Genomic DNA, 22,255 nt, shown 5'->3' on the forward strand with positions numbered 1-22,255 from the left:
GTCTGTGTCCTCAGGGTCCTCTGATTGCTACTGCCTTCACTAACGGCTACCACTGAGACCGCTCAGGCCACCTAACAACGGCGGTACTGTACTCCACCAGCGAGCCAGTCAAAATGCTGGCTGCACACTGATGACGCAGCCGGATTGGCTGCCGCAGGTTCTACTGGGGTCTTGGGTCACTGTGGTTCCACCCACCGACTGAATATCTTTTTAAACCCTGAACTCTTTTGCTGTACTAATCTCACTTCAACAAAAATGTCCCTGTTTGTGGTCTCTCCTCTTTTATTCTCATAACTTAGACTCCCTTTTTTTTTTAAAGCTGAGAAAAAAATTCTCTGAGGAAGCGTTTTGTTATTGTAGTATGACAACAACCATGGACAATTTGGATTTATTTTTTTAATGATTTTATTTCTATGTGCTATGTTGTTTTGTTATGAAATCCTTGAAAGCTGTTACAAATGTCTGAGATAAAATGCTGTGCAAACTGGCTCTGAGCAGGGCCCACTTGTTTTTAACAAAGGATGAACAAATCCAACAGCACGCAAAGTTCTTTTTTAACTCGTCACAGAAACATGAAAGAAAAAACAAACTAAAATGTATATTTTGGTAGTCTTTAAAAAACAAACCTTTGTAATATTGTTATTAATATTATAATGATAATGTGTAAGGTATTTTATGCTGTCATTGGTTTTAAAACAATGTTTTTATGTCTTCCTGTAAGATATTGTACATAGGAGTGTCGGGTGGGCGGAGGGATTCCTGAACCGACTGGCATGTTTTGGGTTGGTTTGGGATGGGTTAACAGACTGGATGTCATCAACTACTATGTGTGTGTGTGCACTCATGTCACTGCTTTCAGGGCACGCGTGGTGCATGTGCAGGGCCGGCTGCTGCCCTCTGCAGGAGTTTTGTCCTGCATATTTGTTGGGTTAAAAAACGTTTTGTGTACAAAGTCATCACTTTGTTTGCTTGCTTCTGGAAAAAGCAGCTATAATTTTGTGTCATTTGAACATTTCGATGAGCCTGATTTTTTTTTTTTTTTTTTTTTTTTTTTTCCACGAGCGTTTTAGAATTAAGATGATTGAGTGAAGAACTGCAAGAAGAAATCAAAGGATCATGGGGTTGGGGGTGATTTAACTTCTTGTTGTTGGGAAATACATATATTTTGTGCGATTCACTTTCTTTTTTCTTTTTCTTTTTTTTTCTTTTTTTTTTTGGTATTCTCTTCTGCTGTGTTGTTAGCCGTGAAATCAAATGAAGGACATTCTCAGAGAAACAATTGTAGAAAATGTCACGGCCACGTTCTGTCCTCTTGTCACTATTGAAGGTGCACATGATTGCGTCTGAGTGTGTGAGTGAGTGTTTGTACGCATACATCAAAGTGTAACATGGAACTACTTTGGCAGCGAAGGAGCACTTCGATTGCTTTGTTTTTGGTACTGAAAAAGTTTCTCCCTGTTCCATTTTGGTTCAGCTGGCCTGCTCAAATGCCTCACAACAGTTTCATGTTCAGTTGTCATAAATGTTTGGTCCTCAAGCACCGAAACATCATCCGTCATACAAAGTTGCTGCTCGGTGTATTTATGAACAGAGGCAGGCGACCAGAAATGGAACAGGGTCTGCTCCTGGTCAGCTCTGGCACAGGCTGGAAGGAAAAGAACAAATTGAACATTTGTAAAAATGAGTTTGATCAGCATCTGTGCTGATGTTCAGCACTGTAAGAAAACCTCATGATCCAGCCTGTAGATCAGTCAGGCTGCCTGGGATGCAAAAATAAAACTACTGCTGGACACCAACACTGTAACTTTTTAACTTACAATAAAGCAATAAGTTATTTTTTACCTTACAAATGAAAATAGTACTATTATTGGTAATAGCAGACGATGTGTGGATAATTCTGCAGCATTAAAACTTATTTTCAGAAAAAGAAACTATATTTTTCTGTTTTGAGATCTTACTCCCCTTGTATGTTGATTTTAATGATGTTTTTTGTTGTTGTGATGATGTATGAAGAAGGGCCAATGCTTTGAATGAAGCTTGTAGCTCTAAATGAGCTCACTTGAACCAGACTGATTTGAGCTGCCCCCCCACAAAGCTTTACAGCAGTGATTTTCTTTTTTTTTTTCCTTGTTTTTTCCTGATAATTTCAATTTAAAATCCTAATAAATTATTCTGAAGCATTTAGTTGTGATTAGTCTTTTTATTTATTTATTTATTTTTTTTAATATTATTTTTATTAGTAGGTAGCCATTTTGGCAGTGGCACAGCTAGCCTAAAAATTAGCTTTGATAACTGCAAATTCACTAACTGACAAGTTAACTGTGATACAGCTAAGTAAGTAAACCACTAAAACATTTAGCTGAAGCTATCACGAACCTTAATGATCTTAATAATGTCAGTTTGTTTTTGGCTTGTGTTTTTGGGCTCTTAAATGCCCCAAAATACAAGCCAAAGAGCCAAATATGTTGTAGCATAAACAGGGTCCCAAAAATGTTTACTGTCGAGATCAGAAGATGAAGATGTAATTAAGTAAATATTCAGCATATAGTTTATTTACAGAATGTATTATGCACAAATAAGTTGCCCATAGGGCAGTACAGTGGATTAGTGGTTAGCACTGATGCCTCAGGAAGAAGGTCATGGGTTTGATTCCCACCTGTGGCGTTTCTGTGGAGTTTGCATATTCTCCCTGTGTTTGCGTGGGTTTCCTCCGGGTGCTCAGGCTTCCTCCCACATCCAAAGACATGCAGATTAGGTGCATGGAAACTTTATAGAAATTGTCCGTAGGTGTGCGTGCAGGTGTGAATGTGTTTGTTTGTCTATATGTGGCCCTGCGACAGACTAGCATCTGTCCAGGATGTACCCTGCCTCATGACCTAGGACTGCCGGGATAGGCTCCAGTGCCCCCGTGACCCTCAATTGGAGTAAGTGGTTGAAGGTGAGTGAAGTTGCCCAACAACCAGCTCATGGTTTGTAAATCACTTGACCATCAATTCAGTAACTGAAGTGGATGTGAGTGTCAGCACAGACTGCATGATACAGACACGTGTCAAATGTGCTCATAAGTTTAATGTTCCTAAGCTTAAGCGGCTTAAGAGCATGAGTACATATCTGTACTAGTGTACCTAAAAAGACATTTATAAATGCCAGAAATGCATTATTTTTTTGTATTTATTTATTCCTTTTATTAATGCATTGTCGGAAAGATGTACGCAAGAACAGAATTTCTCTTGACAAGCGTAACTCACAGCTTGGCCAATAAATATTAAGAACTATACAACAGATGGACAATAACTAATAATTTACTTCATACATTAACCTCCTGCTGATCTCAAGGTGATGGTGCTTTGCACAGTTTTACTTACTGGATTAATGTATAAACTCCAACAGGAACAAACGTATGATTAAGGATTTAGCAATGTTTTATATCAAAACTACGTCATAGATTCTCATCAAATTTGCACCACAGATAGATATTAGGGCCTGGAAGACTCCACTGAATTTTGGAGGTGATCTGGAACTGGATTGGCGGATGTCAGAAATCTATCATTGCTCTTGTTTTATATGAAATGTTTATGGAAAATTTGATTATAACAGTTTTAAAATTTAAGCTTTTTATTTTTGCATGTTTTATAATAAGACAGTAGAAATGTACATACAGTACAGTATTAAAACTACAAAATTTGTATACTTCTTGACCATAACCCTAATAGAGTAATAGCGGTCAAACAAAAAACCACAATGTGAAAATATTTAACATTGGCTTGGAAGCTCAATTAAAAGCATTACTGAAAAAGAAGAAAAAAGTTTTTGAAACATTATACAATTTAATTTATTTCATTCATACTGTATTAGCAAATAATAATAATAAATGTATTTGGAGGTGCCTTTCAAGTCACCCAAGGTCACCTTACAAAAAGTAAAAGCATAAAAAAACCCCACAAAAACAAAACATTGACATAAAAACAAGTGACAGACTCCAGTTAGAGGTCATATGCCAGTTTGAACAAATGGGTTTTCAGTTGGGACTTGAATGATGTGATTAAGTTTGATTGTTATGTGTGGGTGAGGGAGTTCCAGAGTCTGGGTGCTGATCAGCTAAAGGGCCGGGCACCCATGGTACTGAGGCGTGAGGTGGCAATGGTAAGCAGTCCAGCAGAGGTTGAGTGGAGGGTGTGGGAGGGAGTGTACTCATGCAGGAGATCATAGAGGTAAGTGGGGGCTAGGTTGTGGAGAGCTTTTTAGGCGAGGAGAAAGTTTTTATACTGAATGCGGTAATGTACAAGGAGCCAGTGAAGCTGGATGAGAACAGGGGTGATGTGATCAGATGATTTGGTGTGGGTGATGATCCGGGCAGCCAAGTTCTGGATGAGTTGCAGTCTGTTAATAAGTTTGTTAGGTTAGTCCAGTGATGAGGGCGTTACAGTAATCAGTGAGAGAGGTGACAAAGGAGTGAACCAGAATTTCAGTGCTGGATTGGGACAGGGATGGGCGAAGTCTGGAAATGTTGCAGAGGTGAAAGAATGCAGTCCAGGTGATATTTTCAATATGAGGTGCAAATGAGAGGGTGCTGTCCAGAATGACACCTAGGCTTTTGACTTGGGGAGAGAAGGGTACAGGGAATCCATCGATGGTGATGGGTGGAGCTGGGGTGCGTTGTGATTTAGTGAGGGTGGATTTGGAGCCGATGAGCAGGGCCTCAGTTTTATTGCCTTTGAGCTTCAGGAAGTTCCTGCTCATCCAGCGCCAGATGTCTTCCAAGCAGGTGATGAAGGAGGGCAGGGAGGGATGGCAGCAGTGGGTTTGGAGGAGATGTAGACCTGTGTGTCATCAGCGTAGCATTGAAAATGGATCCAATGGTGATGGAGGAGTGTACCCAGGGGGAGAAGGTAAATAATGAAAAGAAGTGGATCCAGGACTGACCCCTGGGGGACACCCAGGGAAACACCCGAACACCCAGACTTGTGGTTCATTAATCGCACCAATTGTTGACGGTCAGTGAGGTATGATGTGAACCTGGAGAGTGGAAATCACAACAAAGTTGCCTCAAGGCACTTCACACAAGTAAGGTCTAATGTTGCTAACCCCCACAGCAAGTACACAGGCGACAGTGGGAAGGAAAAACTCCTTCTTAGGAAGAAGCCTCAAGCAGACCAGACTTAAAGGGGTGACTCTCTGCTTGGGCCATGCTACTGACACAAATTACAAAACAAATACAGTGGTCCCTCGTTTATCGCGGGAGTTACGTTCTAAAAATAACCCGCGATAAGCGAAATCCGCGAAGTAGTCAGCGCTATTTTTTGCAATTATTATAGATATTTTAAGGCTGTAAAACCACTCACTACACACTTTATACACTTTTCTCAAACAGGCATTAACATTTTCTCACTTTTCTCTCCTGTGTAAACACTCTCTTTTTTCTTCTGGGCGAGAAGATTATAAACAGACACACGCAGAACTCTCCCTTCGCTCACTGCCTCCGGAGGTATGGATGCGGGACCCGCAAAGAATCCAAGTCCTCTCTCGGTGACCACGGAGCTCTGCGGCTGCGGTCAACATCCGCATCAAAACAGCCAGCAAGCGTAGTCTCTGGACCTGTTGCCAGATTTGGCACAGCTCCACACAGCAGACAGGAGGGCGGTGTGAGTGGCCTGCTGTTGCGTTTACCGAGCCCGCAGACTCAGTAAGCGCATCAGAGACAGTGAGAGCAATCGCGCTGATGCCGACCGGTGCCGCGAACGGCCTGCCTGATAAGGACGCAGAACACAATGCGCTGTTAAAAAAAAAGCATGCAAAATTGCACTAAAAAAAAATCCGCAAAACTGCGAGGCCGCAAAAGGTGAACCGCGTTATAGCGAGGGACCACTGTATACAGAAAATTTTGCCGGTGCACAGAACAAGAGGGTTGCAGATGTAGACACCACACCCACCTCTGGATGAAGCTGCACCTCAAACAGAGAGAAAAAACAGAATTGGGCATCAAAAAGATAACAAATACAGTATAATTTGTCAGCATTAAGCAACAAGAAAAACAGAAGAAATACTAAGGTGATCATTGGTCACTAGCCCTAAGCTTCACTAAATGACCCAGACTTTAGATAAAGTTGAGGCCGAGGCCCACTCTGTTTCCTCATAAAATTAATTTAAAGGGATAGAAAGCATAGTACCATACTATGCTAGTATGCTAGCCATACAAAAGGGAACATTTAATGAATGTTATACAAACGTTTAACATTCCTGAAATTTTATGCTACTGTTTTACATTATGTCTTTAGTGATTTTTCAATGAACCACAGTGGAAATAAGTGTTTTCACTTTCTTGTGTCATCCATGCATTTATGACATATTTAAAATTCTATTATGTACTTACATTGAACCTGCTAAATAAAATCACGCACATACTCACACTTTTAATATAAAGATGATTTACCACCCCCTGCTGGAATGGTGTGTTCATCCAGAATGTAATTAGTTTGCTAATATCTGTAGTTTCTCCAAGAATATTCATCCTATCAGCGCTCCATTTTTTCAGCTTTCATCCTTGACCATAAGCATATATAAGCTTATGTATGCTTATGGTTTGGTATACATAAGCATACCAAACAGCAAATGTCAGCTCTCCACAGTTTGTCCGTGATCGAAGTTATACATATGCATGCACGGACAATTTTGGTCTTTACTGCATTCTGCCGCAAGCAAGTGGTCTTATTTTTAGACATGCAAAAACAGAGACAGTAGCGGAAGACATCAAATGCATTGATTTTTTTTTACTCATGGTACCAGCAACATGTCACTTAACTAAACTGACTAAACCAACTGCACTACAAAAGCTCAGTAACACTAACGACACTGTTAATTTAACATGAATCACAATACCACAACAACATTTTAAACCCCAAAACCCCATGATGCATTGCAGCACAACATCCATTGTTTACTGGTTCACTAAAATTGCTATTGTCTCCAAAAACATTTGTCCTATCAACTTTTGGTTTTGCACCACTCATCCTTGACCCAAATACATAAGCATACCAGATGCCAAATGTCAGCTCTCCCCGGTTTCTGTGTGATCGAAGCCACACACACACACACACACACACACACACACACACACACACACACACACACACACACACACACACACACACACACACACACACACACAGAGAGAGGCTAATATAACACACAAACTTGGCTAATATAATATAGATATGTGTTTAATTTTATTTTTGATAAAAAATATACAAACAAAAATTGAACTGAATCATTACACTCTTTTGTGGTATGTGTGGGCATCTGCGTGGGCTGAGGAGGTTCAGCCTTTCTTAGGGCCACTGTTATAAGTGCTCAGAATGAGATGAGGAAATACATTTGAAAAAACAAGTGAATATGTGATGTGATATATGTGATATATTGGTCATCACCTAATTGGAAAATCCAAAGATGAGTCAAGTTTTGGATTTAGAAGTCTGAACTCTCTGTGGGATGAGTTTGAGTCAAGTGTTGTGGACTGCGTGGTGTACTGTGATCCTTCTAGCATGTCAGCAAGTTGTGTTTCTGTGAAGTGCCAGCAGTGGTAAACAGAGTCCGATCCCTCACACCTACTGGATGAACGCCACAGGCTGACTGATCCTCTCTCCTCTGCTCGCTTCTCACAAACTACAACATTTCTGGTTTTTAAAGAGGATTCAAACCAGCATAACAGCAACAAGACTTTTTGCCAGTTCTACATATTTGTCCTTTCAGCCTGTTCTGACCCGAGTGTTCCGCCATCTCTCTGTGATCAGTGCCGACAGGTAATATGGCTCTGGCAGCGTTAACTTCACATGAGAAAATTCCTCTGAGTGGGAGCACGGGCTTCGTTGTCGGCTCAGTAGAAGAGCCTCCACCTCCCCTCCGGAGCTACCTGTGTTTGACTATTCTCACCTGCTTTTGTCCTGCTTACCCCATCAACATCGTGGCCCTGACCTTCTCGATCATGGTAAGCTCATAATTAAAGTTAACTGGACTTCACGTGTGATGTGTGACAGGATATATAACATCACCAGCCCTAAGAGACTTCAAAACACAAGGTTGCTGGTTGAAGGCCCTCTGTGCCCATTCTTCATGTAATGAGTGCATCTGTTGTAGAACTTTGTGTCAAATCCAAATGTGGATCCATACTGAATCTGCTGTAATGAGCCAAAGCAAAAGGGAGGAGCCAAAAGAAAAGGCACTATTACAGAACAATAACAGAAAGATTTCATGGTACAGTTCAAGGCAGTAACACAGCAACAAGAACAGCAGCATGCTCAGGATGGGAAGGAACTGATAAGAACTAATCCATAGACTCTGCTTATTGGTCTGATTCTTTAACTCTTCCCACAGAGCCCTATATGAGAACTAGAGAGCGCAGTCCCAATGCTGCCTACTTACTGCAAAAGTCCCTTCATGGAGAGCGACATGACACCTCCAAACCAGGCAAAATATTGAATATTGAATATAAAATACCTGGATGTGAAATATTTCATATGCATTTTCAGTGCGGATATGTGAGTGAACACACATGGAAAAAAGCTTAAAAAATACATGTTAAAATGCCGTACTGACATAGATGTCAAGCCAGTAAAATCAGTTTACATTAAATTACAGTAGTGTTCAGAATAATAGTAGTGCTATGTGACTAAAAAGATTAATCCAGGTTTTGAGTATATTTCTTATTGTTACATGGGAAACAAGGTACCACTAGATTTAGTAGATGCTCACAAATCCAATAAGACCAAGCATTCATGATATGCACACTCTTAAGGCTATAAAATTGGGCTATTAGTAAAAAAAAGTAGAAAAGGGGGTGTTCACAATAATAGTAGTGTGGCATTCAGTCAGTGAGTTCGTCAGTTTTGTGGAACAAACAGTTGTGAATCAGGTGTCCCCTATTTAAGGATGAAGCCAGCACCTGTTGAACATGCTTTCTCTTTGAAAGCCTGAGGAAAATGGGACGTTCAAGACATTGTTCAGAAGAACAGCGTAGTTTGATTAAAAAGTTGATTGGAGAGGGGAAAACTTATACGCAGGTGCAAAAAATTATAGGCTGCTCATGTACAATGATCTTCAATGCTTTAAAATGGACAATAAAACCAGAGACGCATGGAAGAAAACGGAAAACAACCATCAAAATTGATAGAAGAATAACCAGAATGGCAAAGGCTCACCCATTGATCAGCTCCAGGATGATCAAAGACAGTCTGGAGTTACCTGTAAGTGCTGTGACAGTTAGAAGACGCCTGTGTGAAGCTAATTTATTTGCAAGAATCCCCTGCAAAGTCCCTCTGTTAAATAAAGACATGTGCAGAAGAGGTTACAATTTGCCAAAGAACACATCAACTGGCCTAAAGAGAAATGGAGGAATATTTTGTGGACTGATGAGAGTAAAATTGTTCTTTTTGGGTCCAAGGGCTGCAGACAGTTTATGAGATGACCCCCAAACTCTGAATTCAAGCCACAGTTCACAGTGAAGACAGTGAAGCATGGTGGTACAAGCATCACGATATGGGCATGTTTCTCCTACTATGGTGTTGGGCATATATATCGCATACCAAGTATCATGGATCAGTTTGGATATGTCAAAATACAACCCCTGGCAATAATTATGGAATCACTGGCCTCGGAGGATGTTCATTCAGTTGTTTAATTTTGTAGAAAAAAGCAGATCACAGACATGACACAAAACTAAAGTCATTTCAAATGGCAACTTTCTGGCTTTAAGAAACACTATAAGAAATCAGAAAAAAAAAACTTGTGGCAGTCAGTAATGGTTACTTTTTTAGACCAAGCAGAGGGAAAAAAAATATGGACTCACTCAATTCTGAGGAATAAATTATGGAATCACCCTGTAAAACTAACACCTGCATCAAATCAGATCTGCTCGTTAGTCTGCATCTAAAAAGGAGTGATCACACCTTGGAGAGCTGTTGCACCAAGTGGACTGACATGAATCATGGCTCCAACACGAGAGATGTCAATTGAAATAAAGGAGAGGATTATCAAACTCTTAAAAGTGGGTAAATCATCACGCAGTGTTGCAAAAGATGTTGTTTGTTCACAGTCAGCTGTGTCTAAACTCTGGACCAAATACAAACAACATGGGAAGGTTGTTAAAGGCAAACATACTGGTAGACCAAGGAAGACATCAAAGCGTCAAGACAGAAAACTTAAAGCAGTATGTCTCAAAAATCAAAAATGCACAACAAAACAAATGAGGAACGAATGGGAGGAAACTGGAGTCAACGTCTGTGACCGAACTGTAAGAAACCGCCTAAAGGAAATGGGATTTATATACAGAAAAGCTAAACGAAAGCCATCATTAACACCTAAACAGAAAAAAACAAGGTTACAATGGGCTAAGGAAAAGTAATCGTGGACTGTGGATGACTGGATGAAAGTCATATTCAGTGATGAATCTCGAATCTGCATTGGGCAAGGTGATGATGCTGGAACTTTTGTTTGGTGCCGTTCCAATGAGATTTATAAAGATGACTGCCTGAAGAGAACATGTAAATTTCCACAGTCATTGATGATATCAAATCAAATCAATTTTATTTATATAGTGCCAAATCACAACAACAGTTGCCCCAAGGTGCTTTATATTGCAAGGCAAAAGCCATACAATAATTACAGAAAAACCCCAACGGTCAAAACGACCCCCTGTGAGCAAGCACTTGGCGACAGTGGGAAGGAAAAACTCCCTTTTAACAGGAAGAAACCTCCAGCAGAACCAGGCTCAGGGAGGGGCAGTCTTCTGCTGGGACTGGTTGGGGCTGAGGGGAGAGAATCAAGAAAAAGACATGCTGTGGAAGAGAGCAGAGATCAATCACTAATGATTAAATGCAGAGTGGTGCATACAGAGCAAAAAGAGAAAGAAACACTCAGTGCATCATGGGAACCCCCCAGCAATCTAAGTCTATAGCAGCATAACTAAGGGATGGTTCAGGGTCACCCGATCCAGCCCTAACTATAAGCTTTAGCAAAAAGGAAAGTTTTAAGCCTAATCTTTTTATGACTTAACTTTTATTATTTTCTAATATCAATAATGAACAGACAACGCACCACAAATATCATATTCGGCCCTTGGCAAGTAACTTCCAGTGAATTACAAAAACACTTATCACACCAACAAAATTTAGATAGAAATAATACATAACTAAAATGGTCTATGGATATAATATACCAATATGCATATCTGTATAAATACAGTGGTAAACAGCAAAAAAAAAGAAAAAAAAAGGGGGTACCAAACAAATCCAAACATACAGTTTCAACTATGCCAAGCCAATCTGAGCGTACAATGTTAGCTATGTAAACCTATTCAAATCCCTAAAGTATTTGAGCTGGAAAATGTCGTTAAATGAATATAGGCCAAATAGGGGCCCCATTTGCGATCATAATCATCTGGTCTGTTCAGTAGTCTGAAAGATAACCTCTCTAGAGAAGCTAGATGGCCGAGAGAAGTCTGCCAGTATGAGAAGGATGGGGCTAAAGGAGACTTCCACTCCTTTACTAATAATTTTCTCCCTAGCATAATCGCTGTTTGGGCCCACTCTGAGGGAAATGAAGGCAAAGCACTTATAATTGAGGGGTCCCCTAGAACATAAAGTCTATTATTAAAGGGAATGTCCTTGCCCAGGATCTTCTCCACTGCCCTATGAACTGCTGTCCAAAATATCTGAACTTGTGGGCACTCCCACATCATATGTAACAGTGTACCGTTATCCCCCTTGCACTTCCAACATTTATGATTATCTGCTAAGCCCACTTTGTATAACCTAAGAGGGGTCCAATACATCCTATGTAATATTTTGAATTGGACTAAATGAGTCCTCAGCTCTCTTGATATTTTCTTCCCATTTCTAAGTATCCCCTCCCATTCAGCTTGTAAGAAAGTACAATTTAAGTCCTTCTCCCATGCCTGCTTAGTGGATGTCAAAGAGGTATCCGATTCCATTAGCAACATCTTGAAAAAATTGGAAGCTGCATGACCTTGCCTAATTATTTTCCTGAGGTCTTCTAAGAGGCTACAAATTGAAAAGGCTGACCCAGCAGACCCAAAAGTTTTTACTAATAGGTGTCGCATCTGCAAATATTTCCAGAAATCCTGTCTAGGCAAATTGAAATCCCCAGCCAGGGTTTCAAATGACTTCAATATGCCATTGTCATATAGATCTCCCAACACTGACACACCTTTCAAAAACCAAGACTTCCAAAAAAAAAGGAGTTTTGTTAATACAAAGTTTTGGATTGTACCACAGACCTGAGGTTTGATTGAGGTGTACATTAAATTTAAAAATCTGAGATATACTTTTCCACACTCTTTGAAGGTGCGACATGACAGGATGCAGCCTGTTTTGAGGGGCAAGACTAGTAGACAAGCAATAAAATGGAGTGAATGGAGCAGAGACCTCCTTTTCAAGAACAAGCCAAGGAGGTGCTTTCTCTGGAGGCATAAACCAATGAGATAAATGCCTGAGAGAGAAAGCATAATAATAATACAGTAAGTTCGGGATTCCCAGTCCTCCACTATCCACTGGTCTCTGTAGTTTTTTCAAGTTAAGCCTGGGCTTTTTATACTTCCATATAAATTCTTTACACAACCTGTCAAACTTTTTAAAATATGATGATTGAATATATACCGGTAAAGCCTGTAACAGATAGTTAAATTTGGGAGTACAAACCATTTTAATAATGTTCACTTTACCCCACATTGAAAGGTACAATTGGTTCCAGCGTTCTATGTCCACCTTCATACTGTCAAGTAGCGGATCAAAATTAATTTTTATAAGGTTAGATAATTGTGGGGGAAATGTAATACCTAGATATTTTAAACCTTTTTCGGGCCAAGAAAACGTACCAGGGGAAAAAATTTTGGGGGGCAGTAAACAGTGAGTGGAAGGGCCTCTGACTTTGTCCAGTAGACCTTATACCCTGAGATATCTGAAAATGTATTGATTAGAGAGAACAGCGCAGGAAGGGAATTTTGAGGATCAGATACAAATAAAAGGATATCGTCTGCATATAGCATTAGCTTATGACAGCTTTGGCCAATAGAAATACCCGGAATTTTAGCTTCTCCTCGTATAGCTACCGCCAGCGGTTCAAGGGCTATTGCAAAAAGAAGGGGAGACAGGGGGTCCCCCTGTCTTGTGCCCCTTGTTGTGTGGGCCGCCAGAAGAGGAGGTACTGCTGGCCCACCACCAGAGGGCGCCCTGCCTGAAGTGCGGGCTTCAGGCACGAGAGGGCGCTGCCGCCTCAGGAACAAGCCGTGGTGACAGCTGTCACCCATCATCCGTGACAGCTGTCACTAATCATCCAATCCACATCTGGAATAAAAGCAGGAAGACACCTCCACCACACTGCCGAGATATCATCTTCTACCAGAGGTAATATTCTCAGCCTTTTTGTGGTATTTTGTAAACAGTTTGTTGTGAGTGTTTGCAGGAGTACCGGTCCTTTTTGTGGAGGCTGTGCAAGACGGCACTCTTTTTCCTCTGAGGGATCGCTGCAACGTATTGAGTGAGAGGTGGAGGTGGAATTCCCACCAGGATTGTTACTGGGTGTTCACACACCCACCCTTAACTGTCTTTGCTTTCTGCCAGCAGTACCAGATCTGACACGCCGTGATGGTGGCCACCTGGGGACTTCGGGACTTGGCGGCTCCAGTATTCCTCGGGTTCGGTGGCAGTGGAAATCGTGTGGTTCCGGTTCATTTCCAGACGGGCGTCTCCTATCGTCGAGCCTGCCCACACGACACCTTATTGATTGACTTTTACACATTCTGTAATCTGCTGTGTTTGGTTGTGTCATTCACAACAGTAAAGTGTTATGATTTGACTCCTTCCATTGTCCGTTCATTTACGCCCCCTGTTGTGGGTCCGTGTCACTACACTTTCCCAACAGGATATCTCGGCCAGCGTCATGGACTCCGAGGGGCGTCACCAGGATGTTGAACAACCAATGGGAGAGCAGGGAGCGCAGGCGTCTGCAGGAGGCGTGATTGGTGAGCTACAGCATATTCTCACCGCCTTTACGGCTCGGATGGATCAAATAGCCGAGCAAAACATCCTCTTGAACCGCAGGGTGGAGGCTCTCTCCGCGCAAGTGGCGGCGATGTGGATTGGCAAAATTCACGGCTCCTTCACACGTACACTGGGTTTGTGAGGGAGTTCAGAACTGTGTTTGATCACCCTAACAGGGGAGAGACCGCTTCAACTGTGCTGCTGTCGATGAGACAGGGACGCCGAAGCGCAGCTGCTTATGCAGTCGACTTCCGCATCGCGGCTGCGAGGTCCGGCTGGAATAACGCTGCGCTCCGTGCCGCCTTTGTAAACGGACTGTCGTCAGTCCTAAAGGAGCACCTAGTGGCCAAGGATGAACCGCGGGAATTAGATGGGCTTATTGATCTCGTTATACGGTTAGACAATCGGTTGGAGGAACGCCGTCGGGAACAAGACAAAGGACGTGGCTGGGCGCGCGCCGTCCCTCTTCCTTCCGGGTCCGTGAAAGGTCCGCCCTTCCCACACTCCCTGGCCTCTACGTCCCATGGGGCGACAGCTCCCCCTGCTGACGAAGCTATGGACACGAGCAGGGCCACATTTAGACCACCTAATAGACAGAGGAGGTTTCCACGCGGGGCGTGTTTTGTTTGTGGCTCAATGGAGCATCAATTGAGCGTTTGCCCCGAACGGTTAAACACCAACGCCCGCCCCTAGAAACTGGGCTTAGGGTGGGCCAAGAAATTCACGTGGGACACACACATATTGCCACACGGCTCCCAGTTACAATCCTTAGTGGGGATTTAACCCTTCAGGCCCCAGCACTGGTAGACACGGGGTCAGAAGGGAATCTGCTAGACAGCAGATGGGCCAGGGAGGTAGGGCTCCCTCTGGTGGCGCTACCTACACCTTTGCAGGTGCGAGCACTAGATGGCACCCTACTCCCTTTAATCACACACAAGACACCACCAGTAACTGTGGTAGTGTCAGGGAATCATAGGGAGGAGATTGAGTTTTTTGTGACTCCTTCTACCTCCCGTGTGATTCTGGGGTTCCCCTGGATGTTGAAACACAATCCCCGGATTGATTGGCCATCCGGGGTGGTGGTACAGTGGAGCGAGACCTGCCATCGGATGTGTTTGGGATCCTCGGTTCCTCCCGGTTCCCAGGCTAGGGAGCAGGTCAAAGTTCCCCCCAATCTGTCGGCGGTGCCGGTTGAGTACCACGATCTTGCTGACGTTTTTAGCAAGGATCGGGCACTCACTCTCCCCCTGCATCGTCCGTACAATTGTGCCATCGATTTGTTGCCAGGTGTGGAGTTCCCGTCCAGCAGGCTGTACAACCTCTCCCGACCTGAGCGCGAATCAATGGAGACCTACATCCGGGACTCCTTAGCTGCCGGGCTGATCCGTAACTCCACCTCTCCGATGGGAGCAGGTTTCTTTTTTGTGGGCAAAAAAGATGGCGGTCTTCATCCATGCATTGATTACCGGGGGCTGAACGAGATCACGGTTCGCAACCGATACCCGTTGCCTTTGTTAGATTCGGTGTTTACCCCCCTGCATGGAGCCAAAATCTTCACAAAGTTGGATCTTAGGAACGCATACCACCTAGTTCGGATCCGGAAGGGAGACGAATGGAAGACGGCATTCAACACCCCGTTAGGTCATTTTGAGTACCTGGTCATGCCGTTCGGCCTCACTAACGCCCCCGCGACGTTCCAAGCTTTGGTTAATGACATCTTGCGGGACTTCCTGCACCGATTCGTCTTCGTATACCTGGATGATATACTCATCTTTTCTCCGGACCCTGAGACCCATGTACGGCATGTACGTCAGGTCCTGCAGTGGTTGTTGGAGAACCGGCTGTTTGTGAAGGGCGAGAAGTGTGAGTTTCACCGCACTTCTTTGTCCTTCCTGGGGTTTATCATCTCCTCCAACTCCGTCGCCCCGGATCCAGCCAAGGTCGCAGTGGTGAGAGACTGGCCCCAACCTACGAACCGTAGGAAGCTGCAACAGTTCCTCGGCTTCGCAAATTTTTACAGGAGGTTTATTAAGGGGTATAGTCAGGTAGTTAGCCCCCTGACGGCCCTGACCTCACCAAAAGTTCCCTTCACCTGGTCGGATCGGTGCGAAGCCGCATTTAGGGAGTTGAAACGCCGGTTCTCGACTGCACCGGTCTTGGTGCAGCCCGATCTTAGTCGCCAGTTTGTGGTTGAAGTGGACGCCTCTGACTCAGGGATAGGAGCCGTGCTATCCCAGAGCGGAGAGACCGATAAGGTTCTTCACCCGTGTGCCTATTTTTCCCGCAGGTTGACCCCAGCAGAGCGGAACTATGACGTGGGCAATCGAGAGCTCCTTGCGGTGAAAGAGGCTCTTGAGGAGTGGAGACACCTGCTGGAGGGAGCGTCAGTGCCTTTCACGGTTTTCACGGACCACCGGAACCTGGAGTATATCAGGACCGCCAAGCGACTGAACCCCAGGCAAGCCCGATGGTCACTGTTTTTCGGCTGTTTTGACTTCCGAATCACCTACCGCCCCGGGACCAAGAACCAATGATCGGATGCCCTGTCCCGGGTGCATGAACGGGAAGTCAAGACCGAGCTGTCGGATCCACCGGAACCCATTCTACCGGAGTCCACTATCGTGGCTACCCTAACCTGGGACGTGGAGAAGACCGTCCGGGAGGCCCTGGCACGGAGCCCAGATCCCGGAACAGGACCGAAAGACAGATTGTACGTCCCACCAGAGGCCAGAGCTGCCGTTCTGGACTTCTGTCACGGGTCCAAGCTCTCCTGCCACCCAGGGGTGCGTAGGACCGTGGCAGTGGTCCGGCAGCGTTTCTGGTGGGCGTCCCTGGAGACTGATGCCCGGGCTTACATCCAGGCCTGCACCACCTGCGCCAGGGGCAAGGCGGACCACCAGAAGGCACAGGGACTCCTACAGCCACTTCCTGTGCCTCATCGCCCCTGGTCCCACATCGGTCTGGATTTTGTCACCTCCACCACACTGCCGAGATATCATCTTCTACCAGAGGTAATATCCTCAGCCTTTTTGTGGTATTTTGTAAACAGTTTGTTGTGAGTGTTTGCAGGAGTACTGGTCATTTTTGTGGAGGCTGTGCAAGACAGCACTCTTTTTCCTGAGGGATCGCTGCAACGTATTGAGTGAGAGGTGGAGGTGGAATTCCCACCAGGATTGTTACTGGGTGTTCACACACCCACCCTTAACTGTCTTTGCTTTCTGCCAGCAGTACCAGATCCGACACGCCGTGACGGTGGCCACCTGGGGACTTCGGGACTTGGCAGCTCCAGTATTCCTCGGGTTCGGTGGCAGTGGAAATCGTGTGGTTCCGGTTCGTTTCCAGACGGGTGTCTCCTATCGTCGAGCCTGCCCACACGACACCTTATTGATTGACTTTTGCACATTCTGTAATCTGCTGTGTTTGGTTGTGTCATTCACAACAGTAAAGTGTTATAATTTGACTCCTTCCATTGTCCGTTCATTTACGCCCCCTGTTGTGGGTCCGTGTCACTACACTTTCCCAACACCCCTTCCTAATTTGAACGATGGACCAAGTATGCCATTTGTGAGGACCGATGCTGTTGGACGTATATATATAAGCCGTATCCAATTAATAAACTTGCTACTAAAACCAAAATATTTGAGCGTTAAAAACAAGTACTGCCATTCGACTCTATCGAATGCTTTTTCAGCATCCAATGAAATGGCTGCAATAGGGTCCTGATGATCTTGAACTGCCCACATAATGTCCAGCAGCCTTCTAACATTATCAACTGAGCATCGGGAGTGTATAAAACCCACCTGATCAGGATGGATCAGGTGAGTCATGACATGATCTAATCGATTGGCCAAGATTTTAGATAGTATTTTGCTGTCGTAAGAGGTCAAACTAATAGGTCGATAATTACGGCAATCTGAGAGGTCTTTGTCCTTCTTTAAAATGAGAGTTATAATAGCTTCAGATAGCGATGGTGGGAGCATTTGTTTTTGGAATGATTCATTATAAACCTCTAGAAGCATTGGAGCCAATTCTTCCGGGAAAGATTTATAAAATTCGGCCGTAAACCCATCTCGGCCCGGCGCTTTACTGGAAGGGAGGTGTTTAATTACTGCAATTATTTCTGCTACTGTAATTGGTGCTTCTAGAACCTCAGTTTGGTCCTGGGTTACTTGAGGAAGGTTTAAGCTCTGCAAAAACCTGCTAATATCTTCCTCTGAGGCCTGTGACTCCGAACTATAGAGCTGAGTATAAAAGTCTGTAAAAGTAGCATTAATTTTTTGAGGTTCTGTATGGAGTAGTCCATTTGTGTCCTTAATAGCAGAGATAGCACTCATGGCCTCTCTTTGTTTGATATATCTCGCCAGTAACCTTCCTGCCTTGTCCCCCTCCTCAAAGTATTTCTGTCTTGCCCGAAAAAGACTAAATTCAGCCTTCTGTGACATTATTGTATTATATTCATATTTTAGTTTAGTTAGTTTGACCAGGTTGATAGATGAGGAGTCATTTTTAAAAATTTGCTCAGTAATCTCGATTTTTTTCTCCAAATTGGCAAGCTGTTTCATATTTTCTTTCTTTCTGAAAGAAGCCTGTTGAATAATATTGCCCCTCAAAAAGGCCTTCAGTGCCTCCCAAGCCACTCCTGCTGAAGGGGCAGAAGGAATATTTGTCTCCTTGTACAAATTAATTTGTGATTTAAGAAAATTTATAAAAGCGTCCTCCATTAACAGACTAGAATTTAATCTCCACCTGGGGGTTCTAGTAATAGCATTAAACGCGATCAAGGAGAGATAAACTGGACTATGATCTGATAATATTATATTACCAATGCTGCTATTAACAACAGTTGGCATTAAAGATTGGGATATTAAAAAGAAATTTATTCGCGAAAAGGAAACATGAGGGGAGGAACAAAAAGTATAGTCCCTGCCCATTGGATTTTGTAACCGCCACACATCTACTAGGGCGCAGGCATCAGACATTGCTTTGAGTGATTGATTTCTTCTTGTTGTGCGAGTAAGACTTTTGCTTCGGTCTAATGTTCCATCCATCACCTCGTTATAATCCCCTGCCAACAAAACAGGATAGTCCCCCAGATCTGAAATCTTTTTTTCCAGCTGGCCAAAAAAAGACAGGTCATCAGTGTTGGGAGCATAAATATTAGCTAAGATAATATTTGTGCCTTGAATTTCACACAACATAATTAACATCCTACCCGCCTCATCTACACTCTGTTTCAGGCATTTAAATGGTAAATTCCTATTAATTAACGTTGCTACACCTCTACTTTTGCTGGTTCCGCTACTTGAGCCAACAAAACCCACCCATCCAAAACGGAGCCTCTGAGATTCTTGTCGAGATAAATGTGTCTCCTGGATAAAGACAATATCGCACTTTTTAGATTTAATAAAAGATAAAATTTTCCTTTTCTTTATGACATTATTGAGACCCCTAACATTACAGCTCATTAAACAAATTATTAGGTGTCATTGATCAGATGGACAAGCAATAAGTGGTGCTGTGAATAAAACTGTATTGGTATAAAATAAAAAATAAAGACAAAAATAAAACAAGACTTAAAAGAGAAAAACCCACCACAACAAAAAACAACCCCCCCTCTCCCTCCAGAACTTCCCTTATCAAAGTCCGCGAACATACACTTAACTAATGCTGCCCAAGGCATCCCAGCCCCTCCCCCAACATATGTGTGAGTTGGTAACAGGTTATTATCTAACAAAATAATATTATACATCCCAACCTATAGTAACTTTGGCTACAACAAAGAGCATTATATTTATCAGAATAACAATTGACAAACAACCCTCCCAAAAAAAACATTTTCTCTCACCTCTAGAAGCCCTCATCCCGTCACAATAACAAACCTTAATGGCAGAAGTGCCCATCAAAAAGTCAGAGTCTACACAGTAGTGTGTCTTCACAGAATCCGTGTGTCACCGCGAGCTGGGAATACCTCAGTCGAGTGAATGGATAAACGACATGGCCTTCTTATGGTCTTCGAAACGCCTGGGTCCCTGCGCTGTCTTCACAACGAGCATAGCTGGGTAAATCAATGCAAAACGAATTTTCTTGTCGTGCAGGAGCTTCTTGCAGTCCTTGAACTTCGCCCGTTTTTCGTTCAGCATCTTGGAATAATCCGGGAAGACCATAATGCGTTGTCCTCCCCAAGTTACACTCCCCTTCTTTCGTGCAGCTTCAACGATGCGTTCCTGATCCTGAAGTCTCAGAAATCTGGCTATTATCGCTCTGGAGCGAGTGGGCTGCTCACCATTCTGGCTTCTGGGCATAGCTCCAAGTCTGTATGCTCTTTCCACTTCCAAACCCTTGACAAAGCTGATATCAAATAGCGACGGAATAATCCCCTCCAGGAAAGAGACCGCGTCGTTGTTCTCACAGGACTCCGGGAAGCCAACGAAACGTAAATTACATCTGCGTTCGCGATTTTCGACCTCATCCAGCTTCTCCCTGAGCACCTCGACCTCCCTGCTGGTAGCCGGGGGATTAGTCTCCAGCCTCTCCTGTGCGTCCTCCAGAAATCCCAGGCGACTCTCCACGTTGCTAATACGGTTACCAATGTCAGCGAGCTTACTATCTGTAGCACTTGTTGTAACACGAATCTCCTCAAGTTTCTTATCATGACTGTCCGACTTCTCCAGTATGAGTGCAGCGAGTTTAGCGAGCTCCCGTGCTACCTCACCAGGGACGCCGGGAGACTCCAGCGCATATACCTCCTCCACCACAGAGCTTGGTGGAGAAAGGAGAGGCCTTTGATTAGCCTTAGCATTAGCTTGACTCGTGCCGGCAAACTCGGAGCTTTTACCGCTCCCGATTCCCGCAGTCATAGTCGGTTTAGTTGCACTTCTCGTATTGTTTGGCATGTTAGCGACAAAATGAGAGTATTACTGCATAGTTATGATCGCTCCTTGTTGAGCTAAAATATAAAAAAAGGTGCGGAGGGGACGCCGGTCGTTCTCAAGCAGCCATATTTGCCAAGCGCGTCACGTGACTCTCGTTTTAAGCCTAATCTTAAAAGTAGAGAGGGTGTCTGTCTCCCTGATCCGATTTAGGAGCTGGTTCCATAGGAGAGGAGCCTGAAAGCTGAAGACTCTGCCTCCCATTCTACTCGTAAAAACCCTAGGAACTAAAAGTAAGCCTGCAGTCTGAGAGCGGAGCGCTCTATTGGGGTGATATGGTACTAAGAGGTCCCTAAGATAAGATGGGACCTGATTATTCAAAACCTTATAAGTAAGAAGAAGAATTTTAAATTCTATTCTAGAATTAACAGGAAGCCAATGAAGAGAGGCCAATATGGGTGAAATATGCTCTCTCCTTCTAGTCCCCGTCAGTACTCTAGCTGCAGCATTTTGAAATAACTGAAGGCTTTTCAGAGAACTTTTAGGACAACCTGATAATAATGAATTACAATAGTCCAGCCTATAAAATGCATGAATTAGTTTTTCAGCATCACTCTGCGACAAGACCTTTCTAATTTTAGAGATATTGCGCAAATGTAAAAAAGCAGTCATACATATTTGCTTAATATGTGCATTGAAGGACATATCCTGATCAAAAATGACTCCAAGATTTCTCACAGTATTACTAGAGGTCAGGGTAATGCCATCCAGAGTAAGGATCTGGTTAGACACCATGTTTCTAAGATTTGTGGGGCCAAGTACAATAGCTTCAGTTTTATCTGAATTTAAAAGCAGGAAATTAGAGGTCATCCATGTCTTTATGTCTGTAAGACAATCCTGCAGTTTAGAAACATATGTTTATTGAGTTTTAACAGCTTACAACAACAACAACAACAAAAACAGTATTTTAATACACTGAACAAGGCATATAACAACCAAATTATAAAACTATAAAATATTCCACTCCCCCAACCCCAAAGGTGACTTAAAAAAATAAATAAATAAATAAAATGAAAGAGAAAATAAATAAATAAGTGGATAACGACATTACATCATCATGCACAGCTTAATGTCACAGTTAAGGTATCAACAGTTAAGGACATGTCACCTTTACGTTTCCAGAGTTTCTTCAACTTCACAGTTCTCTAAAAATGCAAGAAAGGGATTCCAGATCTCTTTAAATTTGGCTGATTTCTTTTTTAGTGTATATGTTAACTTTTCGAGAACAAGGCATGATGATAGTTCTTTCAGCCAACGACCAACAGAAGGTCTCCTAAT

The 22,255-nt window shown here is 43.3% G+C and overlaps 2 protein-coding genes across 3 annotated transcripts in view; both read left to right on the plus strand.

The window, feature by feature from the left end:
* LOC117507250 (RNA-binding protein Musashi homolog 1-like) overlaps positions 1–2,180 on the plus strand; it is a 78,060-nt gene extending 75,880 nt beyond the window's left edge. For both annotated transcript variants that reach the window (XM_034167083.1, XM_034167082.1), the window contains one exon: positions 15–2,180. In XM_034167083.1, coding sequence (XP_034022974.1) covers positions 15–56 — 42 coding nt within the window. In that variant the 3' untranslated portion in view covers positions 57–2,180. The remainder of the gene's footprint in view (positions 1–14) is intronic.
* A 5,266-nt stretch (positions 2,181–7,446) lies between these two features.
* LOC117507253 (transmembrane protein 233) overlaps positions 7,447–22,255 on the plus strand; it is a 35,267-nt gene continuing 20,458 nt past the window's right edge. Inside the window, exon 1 of the mRNA XM_034167084.1 lies at positions 7,447–7,981. Coding sequence (XP_034022975.1) covers positions 7,802–7,981 — 180 coding nt within the window. The 5' untranslated portion in view covers positions 7,447–7,801. The remainder of the gene's footprint in view (positions 7,982–22,255) is intronic.

This window comes from Thalassophryne amazonica, chromosome 3 (genome assembly GCF_902500255.1).
Source record: "Thalassophryne amazonica chromosome 3, fThaAma1.1, whole genome shotgun sequence".
In the NCBI taxonomy this organism is placed as follows: Eukaryota; Metazoa; Chordata; class Actinopteri; order Batrachoidiformes; family Batrachoididae; genus Thalassophryne; species Thalassophryne amazonica.